The sequence below is a fragment of the Mercenaria mercenaria genome, chromosome 4 (genome assembly GCF_021730395.1).
Source record: "Mercenaria mercenaria strain notata chromosome 4, MADL_Memer_1, whole genome shotgun sequence".
In the NCBI taxonomy this organism is placed as follows: domain Eukaryota; kingdom Metazoa; phylum Mollusca; class Bivalvia; order Venerida; family Veneridae; genus Mercenaria; species Mercenaria mercenaria.
The window spans coordinates 4,848,543-4,866,571 of record NC_069364.1 but is presented as its reverse complement, the minus strand read 5'-3'; the positions used below and the strand labels follow the sequence as shown (position 1 = coordinate 4,866,571).

General features: G+C 35.3%; 1 protein-coding gene across 1 annotated transcript in view; it reads left to right on the top strand.

Annotated features, from left to right (window-relative positions):
- The first annotated feature begins 470 nt into the window (after window positions 1-470).
- The window catches only part of LOC123550872 (protein kinase C-binding protein NELL1-like), an 81,818-nt gene continuing 64,259 nt past the window's right edge, over window positions 471-18,029 (top strand). Inside the window, exons 1-2 of the mRNA XM_053540236.1 lie at window positions 471-887; window positions 1,359-1,617. Of these exons, the coding sequence (XP_053396211.1) occupies window positions 1,551-1,617 (67 nt within the window). The 5' untranslated portion in view covers window positions 471-887; window positions 1,359-1,550. The remainder of the gene's footprint in view (window positions 888-1,358; window positions 1,618-18,029) is intronic.

Genomic DNA, 18,029 nt, shown 5'->3' with positions numbered 1-18,029 from the left:
CAAGAAATATATGTGTTATTGATCAAAATAAATAAAAGGCAGTTATTATAATTGCAAATCCTTAATTGGTAAAAAATGAAATTAAACTTTACTCCACAGAAAAACGAAAATCATATTTGTTATGCAGTAACTTTATTGATTTTATTATCTAATTACGAATGCAATTATAGCTTATAGGTAAGCTGCACCGTTTTTACACTGACACTTTGATGTTAAAACGAAACATATCTGATGAATATTATGATAAATAATTAATTGATATATAAATCCCCCACCACTGGTGAAATAAATAAGTAAACAGTCGTCTGGTTAAAACTAGCCTGTTGAAAAACAAATGTAATTTGATATGTCTGTGGAAACGAATAAAACAATTGTTTTGCCTCGTGCTACTATTCATCAGTGTAATACAGATGCACATTTTTGAAAATCAGCGTCTGGCACGGCATTGCAATTATTGTTCACACTTGTTTGATGCTTGATGCAGAATGCATTCATAATCAAAAATTCGTCTGCGTATCTTGGCTGCTATGAATTCATGTGGAATTGTCTACAGAGTATAGGAAGACGTTTCGCAAGGTGTATATTGGCTGCAGATGATAGTTAGTTCGCTCGTGGCGCGTGCGAAGAGGGTGTCTGAGCGCGTGCTCTTGTTCTACGTCTGTCAGTTGGGTGGCATTGGTTTTCTACGAAGGAAAATGGATAGTGTAAAAATTCGAAAAAAATAAATTTGGAATATTTATGAAATGAATATTAGAAAATAAGTTTTTTTCTTAAAATTGTACAAATGTATTCGAAATTGAAATCATCACTTTGGATTTTAGTGAGGTGTAAATTTATAAAGGAAATAGTAATAAAGCACAGATAAAGCAGACTTATTACAAACCGAGGTGAGTAATGCTGGGAATTTACATTGCGCAAGGTGGTATTATATTTATTGGTAGGTTTACTTTGATTTTGTGTTATCAGAGAAGCATGATTTCGTAGGATCAATATTAGTATACCGTAATGCTATTTGGTAAGTGGCTGTCATATTTCTTTGATAAGCAGTAAAAATTGTTCGTAATTTCTTGTCTTAAGTCGCAGTTATACAATTAATTGGCCAAATGTTGATATTGACACGCACACACAGTTATCATATTTATTTACTTTATCAATCACATTGTTCTTATCGGTTCAGCCCATATGGACGCTTTTATTAATTTTCGAATAGGGGGGTCGGTCATTACTAGCATAGTTAGCACTTTCGATTTCTATGGTACTATTTCAAAGACACCGACATCGTGCCAAAATGGCTACAACTATTACATCAGGTCTATATCAAAACCATGAGTAATGTCTGAATTTCACAATTGTTTCAGAAAACGTATATGGTACAGACAAACCCAGCCACCGCTAGAGGAATAATTGACTTAACCATCGGAATTCTTTCTATATTTGTCAACAAACGGATGTGTTATAAAATTTAGGGATTTTAAAAACGAGCTAACAGGAGAGAATGACAGTATGGTTATTTTAAAAAGACGTCTTGGTGTCATCAGTACAGGACAGGCATGGGAATTTGGCGTCTTCAATGTATTGTGCACTGTTTTGCATTCTTGTTCGGATTGATATCTACTGGTAAGTTACATTGACTTAGTTAGTACCTGTAATCATCCAGTAAGTGTTGATATCTTGTGATAAGTTAAACTGATTTAAGTAGTACTTGTGATATTATCCAATAAATTAAATTGTTCGGATTGATATCTTGTGGTAAGTTACTCTGATCTGATTAGTATCTGTGATATCATCCAGTAGATTGAACTGTTTGGATTGATATCTGATTTTAAGTAACATTGATTTAATTGATATCTATGGCATGTAACGGTAAAAAACTGTTTGGGTAAAATACAAATCGTCTGTAAGTGAAGTGGTTTAGATAGACGTCTATGATTTTTCTGTGTTCAGGTTTTTATTATAACTGTACATATGTATATTTATATGATATCATGTTAATTGATATCCTTTTGTTTTGGTAAGTTAGTGTTAAGAATGATAAACACTGGCAAGTTTCTTATATTAAGATATTTTCGGAGCCTGTGGGTATGAAAGGTGGTTGATTTCCTTTAGAATAATAAATTGTAACAACGTTGTTTCTATAAATTAAGACAGAGGTGATATTTCATAGCTATAATGTTAAAATGTACTGCAGAAGTAAACTGTATATTACCAGTATATTCTCAAGTATACCGCGAATATGTGATCTATAAATGTCTTTTGTATGTACGTCATGTAAAGTCGGGAACAATTTCATCGTATAATATATGTTTGATATATACAGTGACTGCAGACAAAATGTTAATAGCTTTGTGTAAAATGGCATTGACTCGTAGTTTAGATTTTCTTTACATATAATCATTGTTGGCAAGATTTGCGTCAGGCTATAATATAATATAATGTTTGTTTCGTATATCTAAAAACAAATTTTCATGAATTTCTCCAAACCTTTAAACATATGATAAAACCAAAGGCAGAAATATTCAGCTATTTAAGGCGTGCAAATTTATGACCAAATATAAATGTGTATAAAAAATTATTTTTATTTCTGATCTATCAAACTTACACTTTTTTTTTTGGTTTCGTTTTTAATGCTTACAAAGTGTACCTGAAAGTGTATATTTTATGATAAAACAATTGGAGTCAGTATTGCAACTTTTCATTATTTTAAATGGCTGAAAAATTACAACATGTAATGTTCGATCAATATAGTTCATGTTTTTGTCATAACATTAAATTGCCTGAGATACCTTAATTATTTACGCGTTGTTATTTTCGATCAATAAACGTTTCAGAATATACTGTTAAAATGTTTAAAAAATAATGTGAAAACTCATGTTACGGAATATGCGTATCAGGCATTTAAGAGCCAAATCCGTTTAAAATGCAAATGAAAACGGCAAGATGGTGAAGATAATTGGAATAAATTGTTACTTTGAAAATCAATATACCAAGGTCTGCTTTGCAGAAAATGAACTAATGTCGTCACTTCCACTGCATCATTTATGTTCATAAATATTGTATGTATTTATATTCATGACTATGATTCGCAAAACTATTTGGTATCTGGCTTTCAATTAGATCTTACTTGGAGTCGTTAGAAGATAGAAAATGAATGAAATATCATTTTTATTGATTGAATACTTTTAAATACATTTACATTGCAATCCGTGCACCGTTCATATGCACCATGCAGTTTGTACCCCTCAGTCTCGCTGTCTGGGATATACATGTAGCGGTAATCATAAATATGAAATGAAGATGAAATTAATAGATACAGGAGGTCAGTGAAAGTTTAAACTGACCTACAGAATTACCCCATTAAGCCTATTTAAATGCAGTTATAACCTCATTTTAAACTATGTTTCTCATATGCCCTGGGGGCATCTCAGCCAGACGGAACCTATTAAATACCTAATGTGTGTAATTGCAGTTTTCATAGATAATCTTCAGTGGAACAGGCTAGAAATAATTCTGACGAAATTTCCTTCTAGAAAATTGAGTAAAATTCAGTAAGTGACATATGAAACTGCTCAGATAATCATCTCACTCAATTTGAAACAAATTTGCGAAAAGATTTACGCCAATAAATGTCGGATCAAATTATAAACCTATAGGGAGAAGCGTTGATTGTCTTTGAATCCACTGGCTATGTAAAGCTGAAATGGTCGGTTTTTTTCTCCCTGTGTCTGTCTCCAGGGGGCAGACATGAAAATCTGTTTCAGTATCAGTTCGGGACTATCGTATGTCAAATCTAAGTAGTAATTGCGCACCCTATCACGACAGAGTTGTAACACTGGACTCGCTAAAATACTGACATGATCAGACTGTTCAGCTGATTCATGTTCCTCATCAATATGCCAACATACTTAAAAACATGTTCTGGTAGATATCTTTTTAATCCGTTTTTTTTTCAACTAAAAAATGGCTGAATATACAGAGACAGAAGGAGTTAATTTTATTACCACTTTGTCGTACCATCTAAGGCTTGAAAACCGGGCAAGTGTTGGTCGATATAATCTCACTTTGCAAGATCTTGTCTGGAGTCCCTTTCCATGAATTTTTACAGGGAGTCAAGACATATGTAGACTTATTTGTGTTGCATAATGATTCTGAATGCTTTGCCAGAGATCTATATTATTTTAGTTACATTTTCTACTTCAGCCCCGTCAAATTCTTACTTGCATTATTCAAATGGGCAAGCATAAATCACCCTTGATCTGTCTTTATCCAGGGGCTAATTGAGGAATAATACCTCAAAATAAGCACTTCCAAAGGCTAGAACATTTCCCCGTAATTTGGTCAGATGCATCTAGCTTTTCACTTAATTGAATTCCTATAATTTGATAAGCCTCATGCTTTCCTCTTGCTATAAAGCGTTTATCGATCTTCTTTGATAAATGACTAAAGACGTTATTGTAGTATTTCTGATGAAGCAGTATCACAAAACGCACCCAAAATTCAGGCATTTCACTGTATTTTATGCTACCTAATTTGGGTGAAAGCCAAAATACTTTATATACCAGACATTGTATAAGATTACTATAGTGTCTGCGAGCTGCTCGGATGAAAGGAAACTACATTCGTCTACATGTGCGCTCCAACTTATTTAGCGGATTCACGGTACATTAAAACAAACAATGTGCACTTGCTCCAGAGTCTGAGTGGTTCCGCATAATTAAAGATGGCGCTGCCAGCGTCTCTGTACAGCGCGAGCATGCTGATGTCGCACTGGTCGTCTGCTTTTAATCTTCAGGGTCACGTCAGGTCAGAAAACAAACACGCGCGTATTATTTGACCCCAAGTGACCTAAGAACGCGCACTACTGCATCGGCATGTGCATACATGTTTTAATTATACTTCAGGTAGAAAATGCAAAACATTAATAGCAAAAACTTCCCAGGAATATAGGCTAGCCGCTATAATGATTAAAATCATATAAACAAACCATCTGTTGGAATTGCAGTTTATTTTAATTCATACTTGTGCCGCCATAACCACTCAACTAAGTTTGAGCAATTGAATATATATTGCGGCTAGGTCAACGTCATTAACTCTCATAATAGCCGAACAAGTTTTTTTTTTACTTTTATCAGATTAGTGTTTAGTGTTTAGGATTTTTTTTATATTTTGAATAATGTTTGAATAATTAGATGTAATTAAAAGCAAGTTAAGTTTAGATTTATGACGTAGACAGGTACATGGGATGCATTGCACTGCTGTTAAAGCTTTAGTGGCATTAGTACTTCAAAACGGTAGCTGCAACAACCAAATTTCGGCCGAGTTTTGGTATCGACAAAATGCGTTGCTGTGGTGCATATGATCGATGAATGGAACGCACTTTGGTAGTTTTGTAGATAGCAGAGTTATCGTAACAAAGGTCGCCACAGTCGTCATTCATTATCATCATCGTCATCATAACCGCCATCATTATCATCAGCATGAATTTCATCATCATGAGTTGTGTCATCAATTTTATTCTTGCGCCAGACGGACTGACTAAGTGGGCATCCCCTTACAATTTACAATAAATCATTGTTATTTAAATGCAGTTTTGTTTGTTAGGTAAAATGTTGTTATTTAAAAGATGGTGACGTTTTTGTTGTTACTGTTGATGATGATGATGGTGATGGTGGTACAGTGCAACCTCAGTAGAGCAATACCCTTTGGGAGATACAAATATTTACTGTTATATAGAGGTTGTTGTTCTGGAGAGTTAAATTTGATAGTATATTTCAGCTTAGGGAAATTTTGATGATGTTGTTATAGAGAGTTTTTGCTTAGGAGAGGGCCGCTCTGGAGAGGTTGTACTGTAGTAATTATTTAATTCAGATGAATTAATGATGATGAGGATGGTGATGATGATTTTGACGTAACTTATTGCTATAAACGGTCATTGATGTGAAAAACTATGCGTTATGTAAAAATGCAGAGGACAAATTCCCCTTGTGCATATTACCATATTTTTTATTGTTCTTGCTAGCGCTAGCATTGATGGATATTCTATTTTCAGAATTATACTCTAATTGCTTGTAACTTCTGCTCAAATAGTCCCACTTGGCGCACTTTAGGACAGCTGTACAGTCAAGGTCAGATGATTGACTCAGTACTCTAACTAAAATAGGACAAAAATAACATGCATCGCATTTTCATTTATAATACCAGTTTGCGATTTGGTGTGTACGCAACCAATGATCTTTTTGGTTCTGCCCTGCCGAACAGTTCTGTGTCTAACGCAGTTCGGTAGTAGGCCGAAATTGCTACCATTTAGAGGCTAATCTATTACTACAGTACATTGAATTTCGCTTTAACCTCTGCATTTGCTTACTGTATTGTCTCTGATATGGGTGGTCGAAATGCTTCATGTCGTAAGACAAGAAATCGGAATAAGATATAAACTTACCGAAGCTGAAGGTAGACGTTCAAACAGTTGCTTTAATCTTTAATGTTTAAGTAAAAATAGAAAATGCCGATAATACACAATATTATCAAAGATACTTCATAAAAAAGTCACAGGCTAACCAACATTCGGAGGAGATTATCTTCAAAATAGCACAAGATTGTTGGCAAATATGCAATTTTGAAGCATCTTCTACTCCTAGATTAAACACTTTAGAAACCCCCGTCTCTCCGAGTACTTTAGATACCATAATTGAATTCAAATAGAACACAAATATTTCAAACTTCATAAAATTCAAGTGTTGTCTCATATTATATCAGACTTGATAATTTCTATTTATAATTATCTCTTTGACGTCATATGCGGTTAACCGAGCACTGCACGGGTCTGTCTACCAGAGTAATGATCAGTTAGGCGACATGTAGACAGGTATTGTCTTTGCACTGGGGTGGGTAGGGGTTTTAATTTTATATCATTCATGGTATCTGGTTATACCACATAATAAATAAGCGAAATTGTAAATGTATAAGACACTACTAAGCTTCCTTTCTTATGCACTTTTAAAGCAAAAATATCCACCATCTTCAATATATAAACATATGACAAATACGTACTTTAATTTCTTACAAGATCCTATATCTAGTCTATCAAACATATATTGTACCTTAATTTTATGCACTTTCTCTGCAGCATATATATAAATACCTATTACATTATGAACCGGATACCACAAATGAAAGATAATGCCACCTGTTTTCTTTTACCAAGAATTATCAAGATGAAAAGCTGTTTCTACAATTTGATCAAGAGACTATACATGAATGGACACTTGTATGTCTTATAACAGTTTATACAACATAAAATACTTTACTTCTTCTACACTTTGCAATTAAACAAAATCATTTAGATAAAGATTCCACTAGATGCAACAATCTCAGACTCGTCTTTGAATGGCTATAAAACCGACATATCATAATATGTTAATCTTCAGAAACGGTAGTCTTCATCTGCATTTACTGTGGTTTTATGGCCCTGACCGATAGCTTCTCTTCAGATTATATGTAGATACACTAAGAACTCATCTGGAACATTTTCTTTTCATTTTGCATCTTACATTATGAATTTAGTCTACTGATGCCATCAGATTTATTGCCATCATCGGGGTCCTAAAAAGAATGCTGAAGTAATTATTGGTACCAGTAAGATAAGAAAGGCCACCCTCATAAGTGAAATTTACTGACGGAAAAAAATTATCTTTACAGACATTAGTTTTACTTTATTCATCCAGAAAAGGTATTTTCTGACACTTATGCCTTTATACTACAGTGACCAGCAAATAAAAGTGTAACAATACATGTCCGTATTGGTTGTTTATATCCAGTTTAGTTTAGTTTAGTTTATACTAATTTATTTTAGCTCGATTATGATGAAAGCTTTAAGCTTATTTGAACCACTCTCGAGTCCGCTTCCTGGAAAAAACAGTACTGGTGTCATATGAGAAGTCATGGTCGTGACCCCAATGGGGCTCGAACCCACGACCCGTGGTTTGAGCGGCCGACACCTTATCCAGTTTGCGGAGAACCTTAACACCAAAAGTCATGTTTTTAGTATGCTGCCCTAACCTTCAAAAGAGGAAGGGAAGGTCATTTGAGTTTTGATTTTAATACAGTCTATGAAAAGTACAGTTTATTTTTATTTTGTGGACATACCAGGACGACATCTTTGTGGTACATACCAACCCTAATATTTACAAACCGTCATGTATATTACAGAGAATGGACATGGGTTGTGAACAATATAGCTTTATGAAGATAATACAGGTCATAAAACGCTAAAGTAATGACACATTAGACGTGTTAAGTATATACATGTATCTTGGTATAAAACACAGGGATAAAGGCACGATGCATTCATAACCAGTGATAAAATACCAAAGCGAAGACATAGAGGTGAAATACGAGATAATGATATCAATATTGTACTTCCTTCGTACAAGAATACGTATATTATCTCAGTGTCATGTATAGAATAAAACTGGACACCAAAACAAGCACTTTCTTTTGTAAAAGCCGTAATTTGTTTCTCTTATCAAAAGACAAAGTATTCTGCATTGAAGAGAAGAACATAATTCCATTTTAGGAAAAATGTGTTATGAATATGAACGTCTTGTTTTTTAAGCCTCACCATTGTTGGAGACACAACTTTTGCTGACATGGCAAATTATTATTATTGATTGATTAAAGTTACACACAGAAATACTTGACTCGTAGTGATCTCCTTCTTTTGAAAGTTTGTAGATTTTACTGTCTTTACAAACATCAATGACAAAAAAAAAGAGATTGATGCTTGAAAGTTCCATTCACAATTTCAGTGTCTGAGCATATATCTGCTATGTTCTGCTAGAGAATGTACAGTACCACGAAGTACGTGCAGATAGACCAATAGCGTGCAGAGAGAAAACAACAAAGTTAAAACAAAGCAATAAAACTGAAGTTAATTTTAGATATTGATGTAAAGTCGCTGTTTAATGCATAGTTTGATTGCAAATTTCGAAATGGAATAGCCCCCAGGGTGTCTGTAATGGAATTGTGTTCTATGTTTTACTGTCTTGATGAAAATTCATTGTTACAAGCACCTGCTTGAACCGAGTAATCCTAGTAATCAGAGAAATCCATTCAATTTGTCTCGGCTTTTATTGACTTCACGAAAGCCTTCGACAAGGTTAATCATGTACGCCTTTAATTACAGTAAGAATTTCTTCTTATATTTTATACAAAATGGTGGAGTGTAGGAAATTAAGATCAAATAAAGCGTAAACTTCTATCCGTAAAGAGACAGACAAAATGAGTTCGCACATTGATAGGAATATATTAATACCGTCGAATTAGGAGCTTTGTTTGATATGTCTTGTGGCACACTTTTTCTTCACACTTTGGTCTCACATGATCGGTGCTGCCGTCGGCAGCATTTAATCTAATATAAAATGCTGGTTAACAGTCAAATTGTAATAAGTTAAAGCAGCCTGCGTGTGCAAATTATTTTTCTATTAAGCCCGCCCTCTTAGCTCAGTAGGTAGAGCGCAGATCTACGGATCGCGGGGTCGTGAGTTCGATCCCTGTTCTCCGTGACAGTTTCATAGAAGTCATTATGTCTGAAATCATTCGTCTTCAACCTCTGATTCATGTGGGGAAGTTGGCATTTACTTGCGGAGGACAGGTTTGTACTGGTACAGAATCCAGGAACACTGGTTACGTTAAATGTCCGCTTTTATATAACTGAAATACTGTTGAGAAACGGCGTTAAACCCAAAACAAGCAAACAAACAAAATTATTCCGTTTGTACTTTCAGTTATAAACATGACACAGTAAAAGCCTATAACAAAAGTGTAAAAGCTTTAAAATGCATATGCATAAAGAATAATTACACTTTTAAAATACAGATGATTCTCATCATAAGCACTGCAGGTTTAAAAATAATTGTTTTGACTGAAAAAGCAGAAAATGCCTTTACTAGGAAGGTTAAACAGCTACAATTGTAAAAGTGCAGTTTTGAACAAACATTTCCACAATACAACTTATACACAGTAGAATGGCATACTTTTTTCTGGGTTCTAAAATAACAACCGTACAACTTGTTAAATGTATATTAATAAAGATGACGGATATAAAACAGTAAATGCAGCTTATTTGTGCAATATGAAAAACAAAGCTAACATAATTATTCTCAGGTTTTCTGCAGCTAATATTCATGTTCTAGCTATGGTTTCATATGCATGGACTTGCCACAACATTGCTTTGTCTGTCTAACGTCTCACACAGCTAAATTGCAGAAGGTTTGGTACAACTAATGCATGGACTTGCCACGAAGGTCTGGTACAACTAATATGCATGGACTTGCGACGAAGGTCTGGTACAGCTAATATGCATGGACTTGCCACGAAGGTCTGGTACAACTAATATGCATGGACTTGCCACGAAGGTCTGGTACAACTAATATGCATGGACGTGCCACGAAGGTCTGGTACAACTAATATGCATGGACTTGCCACGAACGTCTGGTACAACTAATATGTATGGACTTTCTCATACAGCTAAATTGCACAAGGCCTGGTACAGTTAATATGCATGGACTTGCCATGAAGGTCTGGTACAACTAATATGCATGGACGTGCCATAGCATAGCTTTGTCTGTTTATCGTCTCATATGCACGGACTTGCAATAACATAGGTTTTTCTGTCTATGGTCTCATACAGCTAAATTGCACAAGGCCTGTCTAATATGCATAGACTTGCCATAGCATAGCTTTGTCTGTCTATTGTCTCGTATGCATGGACTTTCAATAACATAGGTTTGTCTGTCTATGGTCTCATACAGTTAAATTGCAGACGATATCGTGCGACTAATATACATGGACATGACATAAGATAGCTATGTCTATCTATGGTCTCATACAGTTAAATTGCAGATGATCTCCTGCGACTAAGATGCATGGACTTGACATAATAAAGCTTTGTCTATCTATGGTCCCATACAGTTAAATTGCAGATGATCTCGTTCGACTTAGATGCATGGACTTGACATAATATAGCTTTGTCTGTCTATGGTCTCATACAGTTAAATTGCAGATGATCTCGTGCGGCTAATATTGCAGATGATCTCGTGCGGCTAATATGCATGGACTTGACATAATATAGCTTTGTCTGTCTATGGTCTCATACAGTTAAATTGCAGATGATCTCGTGCGGCTAATATGCATGGACTTGACATAATATAGCTTTGTCTGTCTATGGTCTCATACAGTTAAATTGCAGATGATCTCGTGCGGCTAATATGCATGGACTTGACATAATATAGCTTTGTCTATCTATGGTCTCATACAGTTAAATTGCAGATGATCTCGTGCGACTAATATGCATGGGCTTGTCATAATATAGCTTTGTCTATCTATGGTCTCGTACAGTTAAATTGCAGATGGTCTCGTGCGACTAATATGCATTGACTTGTAATAACATAGCTTTGTCTGTCTAACGTCTAATGCAGCTGAATTACGGACGACCTCATTCAGCTAATATGCATGGCATTGTCTTAATATATAGCTTTCTCTAGTTGCAAGACAAGTGCATCAGCAAGTGGAGAACAATTGCAAAAACCTTCATTTACATAATGCACTGCAATGTAGATACCAAAATGTGATAATTGTTCACAGACAATCTTTTATGTCTGCACTTCAAAGTTGTGTTATAAATATCCATTACAATCTTATTGCAAAACACACCTATATCCCTCCGCCAACGCTGAAATGTTTCCAAGAATTTCAAGGTAATAACCACTGGCTTTCTTTGTTGCTTGTATAATCGTGCCCGTATCTTCCAAACCTTAAAATTTACAGCATTACCCATTAATACAAGTATTTATTTACATTTTCTTTGATCAATCATTCACTTCCATAATCAAATTATTTTGGTTCTTTTATCTGACCAGAATCACGCTAGATATAATAATATTCCATTTCTACCTTTCTGTCTGATTCAGGGCGTTTATTCAAACCACTTCCGCTATTAATACCTAAAAGAAGCAACATTCGCAAACAATACATCACCAACATCATCAGTTATTTTTAAATAGAGTGACAGAACAAAGAAATATTGACCTGTTTTTCTCTTTGACTTCAGTGGGGTCTCACCTTGCCTGAGATCAACAAAACCGCAAATATGCCGCATTATCATCTACCTGTTGTGCAATTAATTCTGTATACAAAGAGAAAAATCATCAGTAATTTTTTGTAATTTTCTTTTCGACACATTGTGTCACACCCATCATTAATTTAATTTCTTGCAATTATTTAAAAGCGCAAAAAAACCCATCCTACAGAGACCATACCTGAATCTTATCTCTTTTAATTTGTCCATGATTGTTTCTCCGCTAATCTGGCATACTACTAATTCAAAACCGAAAACAAGTAGCTTATAAAGTTTTGATTTGTTGTTTTTAAAACAAATGACCTTGTTCAACAAAAGGATAAAGTTTAAGATCTGGTTTAATCATTATCATGTTTGTTTTCATATCGGCTTTTGTAGGCACATTATCTTGTCATGTATTTGCACTGGAATATAATCTGTTTTGCTTTGGACAGTTACGTGCGCGCATGCGCGCGTGCGCGTGTGTATGGTACGTACGTTGCTTTCTAGTCTGGCTATCGACTAGATACACTTTTTTTTTTGTTTTGTTTTTTAAATTCTGTTATATATTCTGACTATCAGTATCTAGTGTTTTGAGAAGAAAAGGGACATAATTATACAAGAGTTGAATAGCCCCAGGAGTTATCTCCTGTGAACAAAACACAGGGTCTGAACACGGACTATTTACTTACAACCATCAGTCACTTTAGGCGTTCAGGATTTTTTTACCATTGTATGACTGACCCGTGAGTAATTTTACTGTCATTTTTTTTATAAGATACTATCTACCATATTGAGCAGCTTCATATATTTTGCAGATATAGGGATGATCTATATAAATGCTTTCTGTTTTCTGTGGTCTGCTGTCAAAGTAATTTGATAAAAGATATTATCATGAGATCGTTTCGTGCAAACCTAAGGCGAGCCGATGTATAATTACGCACAATCGAACTGGCGTACCCAGAAATCAAAGGATACCAGTGCAATCTCATTTATCAGCGAACGGACAGCCAAACGCGGAATAAGGGTTAACAAGAATAACATGCTGAGGTATTCAAAGCTAAAGAGTTCATATAACATGTATCTTTTAAAAAGTCATATATTCTGCAACTTGTAATTACAGGAAATGTATAGTGTCGTTACTTTGATCAGTATCGTTCATTTTTATCTTACTTTGTTTCAATAATTTAAAACTATGTCTTGACAACAATGTACATTTCTTAGTAGTCTGTGTTCAGACCCTGTGTTTTGTTCACAGGAGATAACTCCTGAGGCTGTTCAAATTTTGTATAATTATGTCCCGTTTCTATCTAAACACTGGCCAAGTTTGATGATGTAAGAATATATAACAGAATTTTTTTTTTTTTCTAAAGAAAAAAATGATTATCGAGTCGGTAGCCAGACTAATTTCTTAGTTGAACATTAACAGGAGAAATCTGTACACCTTTATCAACTAGAAATTAGTGCCCTTTAAACGGTTTTATTAGCGTTTCTAATGATTATATTGTTACAATCTGTCAGCTATTTAGTCTATGCCCAATTGGTAATTGTTCTGTCAGAAACTAGTTTTAATCTACATAATCTAGCGCTGTACTAATTGGATTATCGTGGCGTATCACAGTGTTTGTCAATAGTGCCGGCGAGTTTTTGTTCATCATTGAAAGTAATTGGTTTGAGAATACTCTCGGAATTTCTGGTAATAGCTACAGACATAAAACACGTGTTGTGAGTCTGACTTTTTGGAATTTCATCCACCCATTTAAAAGATGTACGATATGTCGAGATCAGTTAACCAACAGGAAACTAGACATAAAACAAGCATTAAAGTAATCACTGTTTTAAATGCATTACATAATTGGTACAGGAACAACATGACTTTTTGAAATCGTTGAATGATTGGTATAAATTTATATTAACACAAATTGAATTTTCGGATTTTTATAGAAAGAAGTGGTCTGTCTTTTTAAACAGTCATTTTATTCAAACTTTGATACGCTACCTGTTGTTTAAGTTCACCTGTACAAGTATTAAGATATTCTGAAATCGAGACGAACTTCACTAGCATTTAATTAAAAAAATATCTTCTCAAAGCAAAAGAATAAAATAAAAGAAGTGAAATAGAATTTTGTTCCCATGAAGTATTTTGAAATTTGCATGATGTAGGTGATTACAAAGGAAATGGTCCGTGATATCATTAATTAAGGCTAGAATTGCGTTTCATTTATCAAAATAAGCACCCTTTTATTTAGATTGCTGATTAATCTATTTATCTACAGTGTGATGTAAGGTTCGCCAAAAATTTCAAGGAAAAGTTACGAACCATGACTTAAGTATAGATATGAATCTTTTATCTTTTCGACATTGGATACCCTCCAATAAAACATTTTGATTGTAGTTTACTTAAACGTGATATATTTACCAGTGTTAAAAAGCGTCTTTTGTTCCTCATGATGAATTAACATCACACTCAGGAATGTACTTCACAACGTTACCACCATAATCAGGGAACACTTCACAGTGCTACAAACGTAGTTAGGGAGTTATAACCATATTCAGGGAGCACTTCACCACGTTACCGCCGTTATGAGAAAACCTTTCACGACGATACCACATAAATCAGGGAACACTTCACAACGTTACCACTGTAATCAGGGAACACTTCACAACGTTACAACCATAGTCAGGAAACACTTCACAACGTTACCACCTTAATCAGGGAGCACTTCACAACGTTACCACATTAATCAAGAAGCACTTCACAACGTTACCACCTTAATCAGGAAACACTTCAGAACCTTACTACCTTAATCGGGAAGCACATCACAACGTTACGACCTTAAGCAGGGAGCACTTCACAACTTTACCACCTTAATCAAGGAGCACTTCACAACGTTACCAACTTAATCAGGGAGCACTTTCGGCGTTATCACATTAATCAGGGAGTACATCACAGCTTCACCACATTAATCAGGGAGCACTTCACAACGTTACCAACTTAATCAGGGAGGACTTTACAACATACAACTATAGTCAGGGAACACTTCACCACCGTAATCAGGAAACACTTTACAACGTTACTACCTTAATCAGAAGGCACTTCACAACGTTACCACCGTAATCAGAAAGGAAAGCACATCACAACGTTATCACCTTAATCAGGAAACACTTCAAAACGTTACCACCTTAATCAGGAGGCACTTTCGACGTTCACCTTAAGCAGGGAGCACTTCACAACATTACCACATTAATCAGGGAGAACTTCACAACGTTATCACCTTAATCAAGAACCACTTCACAACGTTACCACATTAATCAGGGAGCACTTTCGACGTTATCACTTTCATCAGAAAGCACTTAACAACGTTACCACATTAATCAAGAAGCATTTCACAACGTTACCACATTAATCAGGGAGCACTTCACAACGTTACCACATTGATCAAGAAGCACTTCACAACGTTACCACATTAATCAGGGAGCACTTCACAACGTTACTGCATTAATCAAGAAGCACTTCACAACGTTACCACCTTAATCAGGAAGCACTTCAAAACCTTACTACCTTAATCGGGAAGCACATCACAACGTTATCACATTAATCAGGGAGCACTTCACAACGTTACCAACTTAATCAGGGAGGACTTTACAACATACAATAATAGTCAGGGAACACTTCACCACCGTAATCAGGAAACACTTTACAACGTTACTACCTTAATCAGGAGGCACTTCACAACGTACCAACTTAATCAGGGAGGACTTTACAACATACAATTATAGTCAGGGAACACTTCACCACCGTAATCAGGAAACACTTTACAACGTTACTACCTTAATCAGGGAGCACTTCACAACGTTACCAACTTAATCAGGGAGGATTTACAACATACAATTATAGTCAGGGAACACTTCACCACCGTAATCGGGAAACACTTTACAACGTTATTACCTTAATCAGAAAGGAAAGCACATTACAACGTTATCACCTTAATCAGGAAACACTTCAAAACGTTACCACCGTAATAAGGGAGCACTTTCGACGTTATCACATTAAGCAGGGAGCACTTCACAACGTTACCACATTAATCAAGAAGAATTTCACAACGTTACCACGTTAATCAGGGAGTACTTCACAACGTTACCATATTAATCAAGAAGCACTTCACAACGTTACCACATTAATCAGGGAGCACTTTCGACGTTATCACTTTAATCAGGAAGCACTTAACAACGTTACCACATTAATCAAGAAGCATTTCACAACGTTACCACGTTAATCAGGGAGCACTTCACAACGTTACCATATTAATCAAGAAGCACTTCACAACGTTACCACATTAATCTGGGAGCACTCAACAACGTAACCACATTAATCAAAAAGCACTTCACAACGTTACCACATTAATCAAGAAGCACTTCACAACGTTACCACATTAATCAGGGAGCAGTTCACAACGTTACCACATTAATCAGGGAGCATTTCACAACGTTACCACATTAATCAGGGAGCACTTCACAACGTTACCACATTAATCAAGAAGCACTTCGCAACGTTACCACATTAATCAGGAAACACTTCACAACGTTACCACGTTAATCTGGGAGCACTTCAAATTATTACGACCGTAATCAGGAAACACTTCACAACGTTACCACTTTAACCACAGAGGACGTCACAACGTTACCGCCTTGATCAGGGAGCCCTTCACAACGTTACCGCCGTAATCAAGAAACACTTCACAGTGTTACAACGGTAATAAGGGTGCACATCACAACGTTACCACCGTAATCAGGAAACAATTCAAAATGTTACAACGGTAATCAGGAAGCACTTCACACAACGTTACTACCGTAGTCAGGGAACACTTCACAATGTTACAACCGCAGTCAGAGAACACTTCCCAACGGTACAGCCATAGTCAGGGAGCACTTCACAAAGTTGCAATCGTAATCAGGAAACATTTTACAGCGTAACAACTATAGTCAAGGAACACTTCTCAAAGTTGCAACAGTCGTAATCAGGAAACATTTTACAGCGTAAAAATTACAGTCAGGAAACACTTTACAACGTTACAACAACAGTCGAGGAACACTTTACCACAGTGTGCGCAGGGTCTGTATGTCATATGGGACTTGTGGTCGCAGCTGTACTTTTTCAATTGATTGTTTCTAAGTCTCATTGTGTCCCTGTATGATTTTTTTTTTCATTTCATCTCCGCTGTCGATACGCTTTTCTTTGTCAGTTAATCATGTACATGTTACTCACCCGTACGTACACTTCAAAGGGGTTACTGGTTTTCCTATTGAAGAGATAGTATCAAATGCTTTGAAACACAGGCAAATGTCGATATATTTCTCAAAAATAAATATATTTCCAATATTTTCACCAGATGTGTATAGTTATGATATCTATATATAATAGGTTATTGGATTTCTATCTCTGTTTTTGTGCAAGGTTTCTGATGCCACATACACTTAACATTTCAGTGTGTCCTTTTCGCTATGATATTGAATACAATTGATCTATAAAATTGATATGAAAAGATGGCTTAATGAGAAAAATTGAATTCATTTTCCTTTGTATTCTTGACGGGTTTAATGACAGAAAAAAAAAACAACTGGAGAATTTATAAAAACGTATATATTGGATCGTTACCAGTACTAAATAAACCGGATCTGTCTGGCAGGAATAACTTTTCTTACTAAAATAGAATTCTGCAATAAATTTAATGGCTGTCCCGTAACAGAGTCACTCTCATTAAATGGGTATTAACATTACACTTTAGTTTATTTATATAGTAGTTACTTTCTATCCTAAACGGTATGCATACGTATGCAAGATTTGTTTTAATGACATTATACTATATTGCTGTATCCATTATATTGAGCGGCATGTCTGCCTGTCTATTATGAAGAG